The sequence below is a fragment of the Cannabis sativa genome, chromosome 7, assembly GCF_029168945.1.
Source record: "Cannabis sativa cultivar Pink pepper isolate KNU-18-1 chromosome 7, ASM2916894v1, whole genome shotgun sequence".
Taxonomy (NCBI): domain Eukaryota; kingdom Viridiplantae; phylum Streptophyta; class Magnoliopsida; order Rosales; family Cannabaceae; genus Cannabis; species Cannabis sativa.
Window position 1 is genome coordinate 12,390,538 of NC_083607.1, and position 13,349 is coordinate 12,403,886.

The 13,349-nt window shown below is 36.9% G+C and overlaps 2 protein-coding genes across 4 annotated transcripts; one reads left to right on the forward strand and one right to left on the reverse strand.

Annotated features, from left to right (window-relative positions):
* Positions 1-516: 516 nt before the first annotated feature.
* On the reverse strand, positions 517-7,448 carry LOC133039629 (uncharacterized). Its single transcript, XM_061118534.1, has 7 exons — positions 7,423-7,448; positions 7,023-7,150; positions 6,771-6,865; positions 5,763-6,719; positions 5,336-5,680; positions 1,251-5,180; positions 517-825 (listed from the first exon to the last, which is right to left on the reverse strand). Exons 1-7 carry the CDS (start codon positions 7,446-7,448, stop codon positions 517-519), a joined length of 5,790 nt encoding a protein of 1,929 aa, XP_060974517.1.
* A 248-nt stretch (positions 7,449-7,696) lies between these two features.
* On the forward strand, positions 7,697-10,672 carry LOC115697658 (uncharacterized). 3 transcript variants are annotated; one of them, XM_030624743.2, is made up of 4 exons: positions 7,697-7,938; positions 8,031-8,911; positions 9,010-9,561; positions 10,468-10,672. In XM_030624743.2, the coding sequence occupies exons 2-4, from the start codon at positions 8,033-8,035 to the stop codon at positions 10,579-10,581; spliced, it is 1,545 nt and encodes a 514-aa protein (XP_030480603.1). In that variant the 5' UTR covers positions 7,697-7,938; positions 8,031-8,032; the 3' UTR covers positions 10,582-10,672. The 3 variants fall into 3 exon arrangements, with proteins under 3 accessions (XP_030480603.1, XP_030480606.1, XP_030480602.1); XM_030624746.2 differs by lacking the exon at positions 7,697-7,938 and having other exon boundaries at positions 7,946-8,911; positions 10,407-10,630; XM_030624742.2 differs by lacking the exon at positions 7,697-7,938 and having other exon boundaries at positions 7,949-8,911.
* Positions 10,673-13,349: the final 2,677 nt, after the last annotated feature.

The window sequence follows — 13,349 nt, forward strand, 5'->3', positions numbered from 1 at the left end:
ACTTATTCTTATTATAGATGGTTACAACCCGAGATAGTGCTCCTAAATCTACATAAGTTTCTGAGCTTGAGATACTTCGGCAAACTCTTGAAGAGAGGCGTGGCCATCAGTGAGGAGTGGGTGGAAAACTGAAAGGGCAATCATCAGGGTGACGCTCACAACTTGCAACTACTAATCAACCTGACTTACGGGAAATAGTTGTTGAGATGCAGAGACAAATACAGATGTTCACTTAGAAATTGTCACGTGAATGTCGGTCACAAATGGATGTTGAGATGAATGATGCAGCTCTAACCCAACCAACGCATCCACAACTCTCTCCCTCTCATATACCTAGAGATGGATCTAGTCCATCTTTTCAACCAATGGGTTTTCAGCTTTAGCAGCCGCAATAGACTCTTATTTCGTTTCAGCAACTACTACAATAGCCTCCTATTCCTTCGTCTACACCATTAACCCCTGAAAAGTTTCACAGTCAGATGTACTATTCGATCTTGCAGTTTTTGGCACAGTCGCCTAACAATTCGCAAGTAATGATGAATATGATGATGCAATCGCCTCAGAAGTCTCAAGTGTCACAGTCTCAGATGCCATAAATGATGTCATCACAACAAATGACACAGATGCCGCAAAATGTTCAGATAATGTCAACACCACAAGAGCAGCAATATCAGCAGACATCGCAGACGATGCCAATACAACAAAGGCAGCAGACATCGTAGATGATGCCGACACAACAAGGGCCGCCGATATCTCAGATGATGCTGACACAGCAAGGGTAGTAGACATCTCAGATGATATTGACACCACATGGGCAACAAACAACTAAGATGATGACAAGTTCGCAGACGTTGTCATATTACCCACAGATACCGAATGTTCCTAGGGATGCTAGTGATGATGATGATGATACTACAAATTTCTTTTAGAATTTTTATTTTAATTTTATGAACTATTGGTTTTATGTTTATAGATGTTTTGTGAACACTCACTTTATGTTTTTAGTAAGCAGTATTTAATGATATTGTAATATTTGTGACTCTAAATATTTATTATGAAAAATGTTTACTTTTTTAATGTTAATTAATTAAATGATTTCATATATTAATTAATTAAAAGAAAAGAAAATATTTAATAAAATCTAATTTAAAATCATAATTTGTTTTAAACGAGCTTATTAATGATAACATTATCGTCATTTTTTTTGAAGGAAAATGGTAACTTTATTAATAAGAAGATTCAACCATTACAATAGAAAGAAAATCAGCAGGAACATCATCCTCACTAAAAATACGATCTGGATACAAACAAGAGCTACGAGCAAGACAATGTGCAGCTTTGTTTACAGAACGTTTAACAAAATTAATTGAGACTAACGGCAAATTGGCCAAAAGAGAACGACAAACCGCCACCTGAATGCCAAAAGGAGAAGGTATCTCCACCGTACTTTGGATTGCCTGGACAACGACCAAAGAATCGGTTTCAATCTCAACCGGTCCCCAATGTTTCCTCTTTATCCAACTCAAGGCCTCCTTAACCCCTACCAATTCAGCCATAGCCGAATCCACACACCCCACCCGTAAAACTGTGAAGGCTTCAATGAATCGACCCTGAGAATCCCGGGCCACCCCTGCCGCTCCAAATCGACCATCACTTGCAAAGATTGCACCATCGACATTAACCTTAATCTTTCTCATAACTGGTTTCACCCAATGCTCTAAGTCCACTCTTGAACCCGTAGGAACAAGTAAAGACCCCATTCTCCTTTGTTGAGCATTTCTCCATTGATTAAGGACTACTCTTGCCAATAGAATAACCTCTGCCGCTGACATTGATTTGTTCCGCCAAACCACCTCATTTCGGGCATACCAAATCGCCCAAAGAACCATGAGCAATTCTTCCTGGGCCGTGGATGAGTGTTGTAGCAGAATGTGGCTAAACCAATCCCAAAAAGACTCCATAGGCGTATGACTCAAATTTAGAACCAAAAGATGCCAACAAGATCGTGCAAAAGAACATTGCACCAACAAATGGTAAATGGTCTCAGGCACCTGGTTGCACATAGGACAAACTTGGTCAAGAGGAATATGTTTGGTAGTAAGTTGAACCTTAGTAGCCAAACAACCAGATAAAGCACGCCACATGAGTTGGTGCACTTTGGGAGGGACATGAAGCTTCCATGCAATTTTCCATATCTTAATCTCAAACTCACTAGTATTAGTGATCTCTGAATGGTGCAGCAACCGATATGCCTCCCTCACAGTATAGAACCCATAAAGATCCTTGTGCCAATACCAAGTGTCAATAGGAGTCTCCTGATCAATGTTGGTTCGAATGATAATCTCTTTATCTCGGTCATTGAATATATCCGAAACCACCTCTAAATCCCACGCCCGTTCTCCTACCACCATGAGATTATCAACCGTCCACGTCTCCATACCATTAGCTCTAGAAGTAACCCATGGTTGAGAATCATCCGCAAGCCACGGGTCAAATTGAACACTAATATTCGTACCTGGACCAACCCCCCGACGAGCTCCCTCCTTAATCAAAGCTTGCGTTTCAAAAATACTCTTCCAAATGAAACTAGGATTCGGCCCAAGAGAAGCACTCAAAAAAGAACCCTGAGGATAATATCGGGCCTTATATACCCGACTAACAAGAGAATGAGCATTTGTAACTAACCTCCAAGCTTGTTTGCCCAACATGGCTAAGTTGAAATCCCTTAAATCTCGAAAACCAAGCCCCCCATGATGCTTATGGCGGCACAGCTTCCTCCAACTCACCCAACTTACCCCACGGTTCTGATTGGATCCCGAACTCCACCAATATTTGCTCATCATACCCTCTAGCTTATTACAAGTTTCCACCGGCAACAAGAAAACAGACATAGCATAGGTAGGAAGAGATTGAGCCACTGTTTTAATCAATACCTCTTTTCCGGCTTTGGAGAGCAAGCGACCTTCCCAACTCTGAATTCTCTTCTGCATCTTATCCTTCAAGAAGCCAAGAATAGCATTCTTATTACGCCCCATGATACAAGGAAGGCCAAGATACAAACTGTCTTCAGGAGCTTCATTCATTCGAAGAAGATTACACATATCATGTCTAGAGGCCGAAGTTGTGTTGAGACTAAAGAAGATAGTAGATTTAGAGTAATTAACACACGGACCTGAGGCTCGTTCAAATAGTTGAAGCAAAAGAAGAACACTACGAGCCTCCCTTTCAATAGCCTTACAATAGATATAGCAGTCATCCGCAAACAACATATGAGAAATTATGGGGGCACCATTACACACACGGCAACCATGAAGAGCTCCCCGAGCTTCAAATCTCTTTATGAGAGAAGAAAATCCTTCAGCATACAAAAGAAATAAATAAGGAGAGAGCGGATCTCCTTGTCTAATACCCCTTCCAGGAACAATCGGCCCCATCTCACGACCCCCATGAGTAATAGTGTACGAAACTGTTGAGACACAATGCAAAATAAGATCAACCACCCGCGCATCAAAGCCCATTTTTAGCATGATATTCTTAAGAAAAAGCCACTCAACACGGTCATACGATTTACTCATATCAAGCTTAAGAGCCATATAACCTTCCTTTCCAACTCTTTTCCGCTTGAGATAATGCATCACCTCAAACGAAATCATAATATTATCAGTTATAAGACGCCCGGGAATGAAAGCACTCTGATTCTCTGAAATGACTGCAGGAAGAACATGCTTCAACCGATTAGCTAGAACCTTGGAACAAACCTTGTAGAGGACATTACAAAGAGCAATCGGGCGCATGTCACCCATAGTAGTGGCATTTTTCTTCTTAGGAATCAACACTAAATTAGTATGATTAAGACCAGTAGGCAATTGTCCAAATAAGAAAAAAGAGCGGACCTGCTTGATGACGTCATTACCCACAATTGTCCAACACTTTTGATAAAAACCTGGAGTCATGCCATCGGGTCCAGGGGGTTTATCTGGGTGCATTTGAAATAGAGCATCTTTCACCTCCTCATCAGTCAAAGGTTGCAAGAGAGAGTCATTCTGAGCTGAAGTCACAGAAGCAGAAATCCCATCAAGAACATCATCCATAGTACGGTTGGAGCTAGTAAACAGATTCTGGAAGTAAGAACACATAACATATGATAGACCCGATTCCCAGTCAACCCAACTTCCATCGTCGCATTGGAGTTTATCAATAGCATTCATACGGCGCCGAGAAGAAGCTGTTGCATGGAAGAATTTACTATTTTTATCCCCCTCCTGGAGCCACAGTTGTTTCGATCGTTGACGCCAAAACACCTCCTTCTGAGTAAGAACTTCAAAAAGTTCTGTCTCAGCCTCCTTATATTTAGAAATAGCATCAGGGTCTCTACCTTGCTTCCACCGCCTCACCTCCTTCTTCCAATATTTTATACGAGAAGCAAAATTACCCGAATAATCTTTGCCCCAAACCGAAAGAGATTCCCCACATCGTTGGATTTTCTCTTGGATACCCGCTAAATTATACTCCTCCCAACACTCCTTTACCACCTGATAACACAGAGGTTCCCGAAGCCAGCAATTTTCAAAGCGAAATTTGCGACTCCCGAAAACTATATTATGCCGAACCAAGTCAAGGAAAATGGGACAATGATCAGAAGAAGATACCTCGAGATTAATAAGTTTAGCCCGTGGGAACAGTTGGAGCCATCTGTCTGTCACCAGAGCACGATCTAAATGGACCTCTATCCAATTATCGGTTCCACGACTTTTCTCCCAAGTGAACTGATGTCCCACAATGTCTAAATCAATTAACCCACACTCCTGAATAGTGTCCCGGAAGCCGTCAACTAACCAGTTAGGATAGGGATGTCCCCCTTTTTTGTCCTCTTGAGATAAAACATTGTTCATGTCGCCAATTACACACCAAGGAAGAGTGTTTCCACGAGCCAACGTCCGGAGTTGCTCCCAAGAAGCCCCACGCAAACTTCTCTTAGATTCCCCATAGAACCCCGTAAGACGCCACTCCCCAACATCAGTAGGCCGCACCTCCACATCCACAAAATTCGTGGCATAGTTCAACACTTTGACGTCTTCCTTATTCCTCCATAGTAAAGCAACTCCCCCACTCCTACCACATGCATCAACCGCAAACATACCTTCAAACTTCAACTTAGCTCGAACGCGCTCCAACACATCCTTACGACACAAAGTTTCACATAAAAAGATATAATCCGGTTTCCTATGGGCTACACTATCATATAGGAATTGTATCGCCCGTGGGTTGCCCATCCCACGACAATTCCAACTCAATGTACTCATAATGCCCGGTGGGCCTGGAAACCAGAACCCACCTCGAACTCGTTTTTTGAGAGTCCATTAACATCCATATCAGCACTATCCTCCGCTTCCATATCAACATAGTCGGGCCCACCAACCCCTTCATGTTGGCGCCTTCTTTTGGACTCAGTAGAAGGCCCACGGCCTCCTTGTCCTCCATGTGGACCAATAATGCCACTAAGGAAAAGTGAAGGTTGACCTTTCCCACTTGGCACATGGTTGCCAAACACAACTGACTTTCCTCTTTCATTGACACTAGACTTGGAAACATTAGTCTTGTTGCCATTATGATTCAAATTTTCGGTAAGAGGAATATTCCCATCATCCACCAAATCGGGAATATCATCAACCACCTTTGACTGGGGATTATTCTCAAACTCCAAACAAGGTAACTTCCCAGTTTGCATGGCATTGCCGAACATCCTCCTCCTCATGTCGCACCGGGGAGCCATGGTCAAACTGCTCATCAGCCTCCGTACCCGTACGTAAATACTGAGAGCTCAATAGATAATTTTTCCTTCGTGGTTGCGCACGCATAAAGCTCCCATAAGGTTTAACAATCTCATCCTCAGGTGTATCAAATAACTTAGGACAAAAGTTTTCCGAATGACCCATCAAGCCATAGATAAAGCAAAACGTCGGAGCAAATTCGTATTTAAAATTAGCATAAAACCACTCACCACCCGTTTTCTTAAGCTTCATTCTTCTTTTCAGTGGCACATCAATGTTCACCGTCACTCGGACTCGAAGATAATCCCGCCAAAGACCATTATAGTTCTTAGGATCCGATTCAACAAAGGAGCCAATGTAGTTTGCAGCTGTAGAGACAATTTTCTCCGTCATAAATCCCGTAGAAAGGCCATGAATCTGTATCCACATATCAAGTTGATTAAGCTTTATAGTCTTCGGATCTCCACCTCGTGGAACTCTACCAAATATCAATGGTAGCCTATTGAAAGTCCAAGGGCTGCCATTAATAACACGCTTAATGTCGATCTCATGGTAAAACTGAAATAAGAAAAGGTTCGGCCCCAATTCCTTGACGAACAAGCCTTTGCCCGGTTTCCATAACCCCGCCAACGTGTGTTTCATAGCTTCAAAATCTATCGATCTCGCATTCAAAAACCTCCCCACCAAACACCAACGATCATCCACCAGAACCGCTTCCTCAACGTCATCCTCAATCTCAAAACCACATTCTTCCTCATCATCCAATTCTATATGCCCATATTGAAACTCCATGTCATCCATGGCTGTACTTGTCGAAGCCATCAAAACCAGAAAAACTCCAACTATCCCAATCGCAAGAACCCGAGTAAAAACAAACCCAACCCGCAATCCTCGTCGCAAAACACAATCCAACCACTCCCAGTCACAAGAAACAATTAATAAGGGAACCTACACACGGATACAATCCCAACAACAATCCTATGTTCAACCTGCATGAACCAGATGCCGAGGGGGTAGACACTGACGACGCAAACCAATCAAACCCAGAACACGACTATGATCCTTCCGAAACCCAGGAAGATCGGTGAGGGACCCTACACACACGCAGAACCAGAACCAGAGAAAACGCAACAACCCGAACCAGAAAAAACCAGTCGCAGGCAACCAGTCAACGCCGTAAAAAACAACCCAGAACCCGTGAGAGAGCAATCCTAAACGCAACTCAGAGATGCTGAAGATCTATGAACATACGAAAAAAGAACCTGTATGTTCGAAGGCATGCTCCACCAGTGAAAGCACAGTAATCGGAACGTGAAAAACCCAGTCGCAAGCAGCCGTCAAACGTTGAAACCTTCGAAGCCGTCAAACGCTGAAAAAACCTACGTACCTTGAGAGAACAATCTCAGACATGCCAGCTGGCAAGACGTATTAACTACCTATATATCTATATCTTAATACTACTAAAAAATACATTATCGTCATTGATATCCCAATATAGTAAAAAAAAAAAATTATTTGTTGTCATTAATATTTTTTTTTTCAACGACATTAAATGTCGCTATTGATATTACATTTCCCTGACGAACTTTCTCCAACAACTTTTTACCAATGAAATGTCACCATTGTTGGACATTACTAACGAAAAATGTACCTTTCACTGACGAAATTTTTCGTCATTGATACCCATAATTCTTGTAGTATGGGGTCGAGTTTATTAAAAAATATATTATCTTTATACAATCTATCAATACAAGTCAATACCAAACATAATATTGTATTAAATAATACTAATACAAAATTAAAATGAAAATATAAAATTAAAATTCTAAAAAAAAAAGTTGAGTCGAATCAGATCCGATCCAAATAAATGGGTTTAGATCTAATCGGATCCGATTTTCATGTAATGGAGTGGGGCGGAACAAATCCATACATATATAATTTAAATCAAGTCGGATCATACCCGAAAATTGGACCGACCCATTTACACTCAAGAGATTTACTATGGTAATAATAAATACACCACTACCACATGACATAAACTTATAAACATGAGCACAATTGCCACCCGAATTGACTAATGCCTGACTCGTGTACCCATGTAACACATCATCAAAGGAAGAGTATCTACGCAACAGAAAAAGTACAGTGTATAAATAAACACCATATGGTCAGATCAATATATAACTAAACTTTATGTATATGTATATATATATTTATATCACTAATAATTTTCTATCATTCTTTTTCTTAAAATTTCAGATATGTTATCATTATCGACCGCAAGAGAAACCGGTAGTACTTTTAACAACCAGGAGTTCAATAATCCCTTCAAATCCCTGAAATATGTCCTATTATATCCCACTAATTTTCTCAAATTCAAGTCAACTCTAGCTATTTTCGCATTGACTTTCATATCTCTTCTCCTATTCTTGGTAATCATCTCTTCTAACCGTTACTCCATCATTTCCTTCTCCCGATACGACGCCATTCCAAGAAACATCACCACTTTCCCAACGATATTTAGCGATGAAAAAGAGGAAAAGACCAATATATCCCACATCCTGTTCGGTATTGGCGGCTCAGCCAAGACATGGAACGACCGGCGCCATTACTCCGAGCTATGGTGGAAGCCCAACGTCACTCGTGGATTCGTCTGGCTCGACGAGAATCCGGAAACGACGACGTCTTCGGAGTCCTTTATGCCGTACAGAGTCTCAGGAGACACGTCGGATTTTAAGTACTCGTGCTCTTACGGCTCCCGGTCCGCGGTTCGGATGGCTAGGATTTTGAAGGAGAGCTTCGAACTAGGTTTGGAGAACGTAAGGTGGTTCGTGATGGGAGATGACGATACTGTTTTCTTTACAGAGAATTTGGTTGTCGTTTTAGGGAAATACGACCATAACCAGATGTACTACGTGGGAGGGAACTCGGAGAGTGTGGAGCAGAATGTGATACATTCTTACTCCATGGCCTATGGAGGTGGTGGTTTCGCCGTTAGCTACCCTTTAGCGGCTGAGCTCGTCAGGGTTTTGGATTCATGTATTAATAGATACCACAAGTTTTTTGGGTCTGATCAGAAAGTTCAAGGCTGTTTAAGCGAAATCGGTATACCCTTAACCAGAGAGCTTGGTTTTCACCAGGTAAATATATATATATATATATACATTGTGTTGTGTAAATATTTTTGTGATTTTAATATATTACAATATTGAAGAAATCATACATGTTATTATGATAGCTTGATATTCGAGGACACTCCTATGGGCTATTGGCAGCGCACCCAGTAGCTCCATTAGTCTCACTCCACCACATAAACCACCTGGAGCCATTGTTTCCTAACCAGACCCGGATTGACTCTCTCAAAAGACTAATCGGTGCATATGAAATGGATCCGGGTCGGATTCTCCAGCAAACGGTGTGCTACGACTTGAAAAGGAATTGGTCAATTTCAGTGTCTTGGGGCTATACATTACAGTTGTATCCTTCACTGGTTTCGGCCAAGGATCTCACCACAGCGTGGTTAACCTTCAAGACGTGGCGAACGTGGAATCTTGGTCCTTTTACTTTCAATACCCGATTCTTCAGCCAAGACCCGTGTAAGAACCCGGTTTTCTATTTTATGGATCGGGTTGAGAAAACGGGTTCGGACCGGACGTCCACCACTTATAAAAAACAGGCATTGACCACCAGTGATGCCCACCAATGTGAACATGTGGATTACGCTGCAGCGCTTGCTATTCACTCTTTTAATGTCTCGGCTCCTCATTTCAACCCTGAGTTGTGGAATAAGGTAAAGTATTTGTTAAATAATTATATAAATACAATTTAATGCTTTACATTTATGACGATTTGAATTTGCATCTGTAGTTTATCGTTTTTTCTTTTTTTTTTATGAAAGATATAGTTTATTGTTGAGACATCCTATTCTATACTTACACGTATCGTTTAGGCACCGTTGTTAATGACTTGTTTGTATTAATTCTTAATTAAGTGCCTTTAAATTCTCATTTAAAGATCAAACGTGTTAATTAATGTGGAATTCTGTTTACCTATATACAGTTATAAAGGTTGTTATTTTTCTTTTTTGAGTACAATAATTTGTGGTTGTTTATATTAGTGTTTTAATTATGAGAAGTATTGATGCCTTATAGTATGCTCTTTAGATATTAAGTGAAATGTTTTTTTTTTTTTTTGGGTATTTATAATACCTAACACTCTTTATAAATTATAATATCTTTATTGATACAATTTAATATCAAATTTTACATATTTTATTTTAATAAAAATTATAAAAACCCTTTAAATAATTATGTGGGGTCAGCTCATAGTAATGTTAAACACCCTAATATTGCATAGCATTGTTCATACTTAAATGAATGGTTTAATTGTACGCGCTTTTTATATGTAAAACGTTTAGCAGAAAAGTAATAGGCGCTTATTGTTATTATCTTTTTAATTTGTATTTTTACTTAGATTATGAGAGTAGCTATGCATATTTTTTGTCCTACTGAAAAGATCAATGTAGGCGAAACTAGTGGTAGATGGAGAGAAATTAAGGCGTGAATGAATATGATAATAATTTGGGTTTGGCATTTTACGAAATCTAGCTAGGAGGAATAATATTTTGCCGTGTAGGTTAAAAGAGTCAACAATTGCTAACATAGTTGGAAACTTTGAAATGCTGATGGAAAAGCAGGCACCACGTAGACAATGCTGTGAGATCATTAACGACGGCGACACAACAGAAGGGGGCACACCACAACTCCTAATCAGAGGCTGCAATCAGTATGAGAGTGTCACTCCTAATTAGAAAATATTATATAAATATATATAAAGGTATATTGGTAGTCATTCTAATACGTTTAATCCATAATAAGGTATAGTTGTTTATTTTTTTCTCACTATACAGTATATACATCATATTAAAAAATAAAGTTATTACTTATTTATATATACTCAAAATACTAAAAAATAATAAATAAATAAATAAGTACTCATAGATTACACTAATTCACTATCTTGAGAATCATATTATAATGTATAATGAGAAATGTAAGTAAATCGCTTTATTTTTAACTCTATAAATAGTTAATGTCCTTTTTTTAAAATAATAAAATAAATGTCTTTTTTTACTTTTTAAGACTTAAAATACCCTTCATTATATAAAAGGCATTATATGTTTTATTCCTTTAATAGAAATTATGAAAAACAATAAATCAAAACCTCTCTACTAAATTTTTGTCAACTATTTTTTTATTATATAAAAAGTATTATATATTTTATTCTTTTAGATTTTACTGCTGTTGTTGTTGTCTAATATGTTATTTAACCATATAATTAATTTTTTATTAATATATCATATGATATACAAACAATATACCTTAAACTAATATACATATATCACAAACTTAAACTAATATATTATTAAATGAATTGTTTTCCACAATATACAGTAGCATACAAAAGCTATATACCACAATCATAAGCAGATATACCATAGTCAAAAATTAATATACCACCAGCATAGTGAAAAAAAAATATACAAAAAACTTAATTTATTATTCCACAAGTTTTTTTTTCTTGTTCTTTCCTTCATGAAATACCAATGAACATAAAATCAATATACCTCAGTCAAATATAACTATACCTCATACTTAAATTAATATTTAATAGTTTTTTTTTCTTTATATCCTTCACGATATACATATCACATATAAACGATATACCTTAGACCAATATAAATATACCATAAACTTAAACTAATATACTATTAAATGATTTTTTTCCACAATATATAATAGCATATAAAAACTATATTCTGTAATCATAAGCCTAAATACTATAGTGAAAAATTAATATACCACCAATATAGTAGAAAATATGTATATACTAAAAACTTAATTTAATATTCCACATGTTTTTTTTTCTTTTTTTCCTTCATGATATACTAATGAATATAAAGATAATATTTCCTAGTGAAATATAACTATACCTCAAACTTAAACTAATATTCCATATTTTTTAATTTCCGTCTTTCGTTCATTATATACCATAGCACATTAAAATAATATACTACAATCTTAAACTAATATACTACCTTTCAGTTATTTCAAAATATATATATACTACCTTTCAGTTTTTTTTAATATATTATTGCACATAAAAACGATATACTACTGTGCAAAATAACTATATCAAACACTTAATTATTCAAGGTTATAATTGTAATTTTATCATCAAATTTTTAACTAAAAGGACATTTTGTTAATTTTTAAAAAAAATAGACATTTATTAACTTAATTGTTAGATTTAGGGCTATTTTGCATCTTGGCCCATATTTATATACTATAAGAGCCGGCCCAAAACTATAGGCAATAGCCCTACTAGATTAATAAAGCTCATTCTACACAAGGCGCTCTTGTTTTGTCTAAATTTGTATTTATTTATGGGTAAATATTATTTTGGATCTTGTGTTTGCAAAAGTTATTAATCGGACCTTCTATTTTGTTAAATCACATAATAGACCCTACATTTTTCAAAATAGTAAAAATAGGACCCTAAACTCAATTTTCAACAATTTTATTTTTTTAATATAACTAACTTTAACACAATTTCTAACATGGACAGATACAGAAAATTTAACCAATTTTTGTCATAACATCTCTAAATGAGATTATTATTAAGATTTATTTTAACAAAAAATTAGTTCAGGGTCCTATTTGTACAATTTTAAAAAATATAAGGTCTATTTTATCATTTGACAAAACAGATACTCTAATTGGTAACTTTTACAATATACAGGATCTAAAATAGTATTAATTACCCTTTATTTATTGCTAAACATGTGTTATTTAATTTAGAAGTGTATATTGGCTGAAGTATAAACAGAAATGAGTCCTTGCTCATATTACTCACCCTTCTACAATGAAATTTTTTTTCTTTGGATAATTTCAAAAAAAAAAAAATATAAAAACAACAAAACAAATTATAAAAATACAGTCTGTACGGATTTTTTGATATTTTTATGGGTTTTTAAATTTTATTTACATCAAATACACTCTTTTGGTGTATTCTTTTGTTACTCTTTTTATTTTGTTGTTGACTTTTTGTTATTTGTATATTTTTTTAGGCTAATTAGGATTTTTACCGCTAAATTTAGACATGTATAAATTCATATCTCCTGAACTTTTCTGGCCGTTAAAAATTCTCCCTAAAATATTGAAATTATTGGATTTAAGGATTTTTGTCCAATTGCATTCAATTTTACTAATTTAGTGATTGTTCATGTACTAAATCATGCTCTCCAGACTTTGATATCTACCAAATCATACCCCTCGAACTTTGACATGTACCAAATCATGTCCCTTCAACTTTCATCCATGTTAGACTTTCCTTACTAAAATTAGAGAAAAATCCTTAAATCCAACAATCTAAATAGTTTAGGGAGGATTTTAACGACCTTAAAAGTTAAGGAGACATGATTTGGTACATGTCAAAGTTCGAGGAAAAAAATCCTAATTAGCCTTTTTTTTATGTTGTTTTGATGTTGTTTTCATGTTACTTTAATGTAATTTTCTT

What these genes read in the sequence shown, in the direction of transcription:
- LOC115697658 (XM_030624743.2), top strand. Translation starts at nt 8,033, where the DNA reads ATGTTATCATTATCGACCGCAAGAGAAACCGGTAGTACTTTTAACAAC. An exon ending in GAGAGCTTGGTTTTCACCAG is followed by an intron (nt 8,912 to 9,009) that starts GTAAATATATAT and finishes TTATTATGATAG; the next exon opens with CTTGATATTCGAGGACACTC. An exon ending in ACCCTGAGTTGTGGAATAAG is followed by an intron (nt 9,562 to 10,467) that starts GTAAAGTATTTG and finishes ATGGAAAAGCAG; the next exon opens with GCACCACGTAGACAATGCTG.
- LOC133039629 (XM_061118534.1), bottom strand. Translation starts at nt 7,448, where the DNA reads ATGACGAAAAATTTCGTCAGTGAAAG. An exon ending in AAAAATTTCGTCAGTGAAAG is followed by an intron (nt 7,151 to 7,422) that starts GTACATTTTTCG and finishes CAAGGTACGTAG; the next exon opens with GTTTTTTCAGCGTTTGACGG. An exon ending in CTGCTGATTTTCTTTCTATT is followed by an intron (nt 826 to 1,250) that starts GTAATGGTTGAA and finishes TCATCATCTTAG; the next exon opens with TTGTTTGTTGCCCATGTGGT.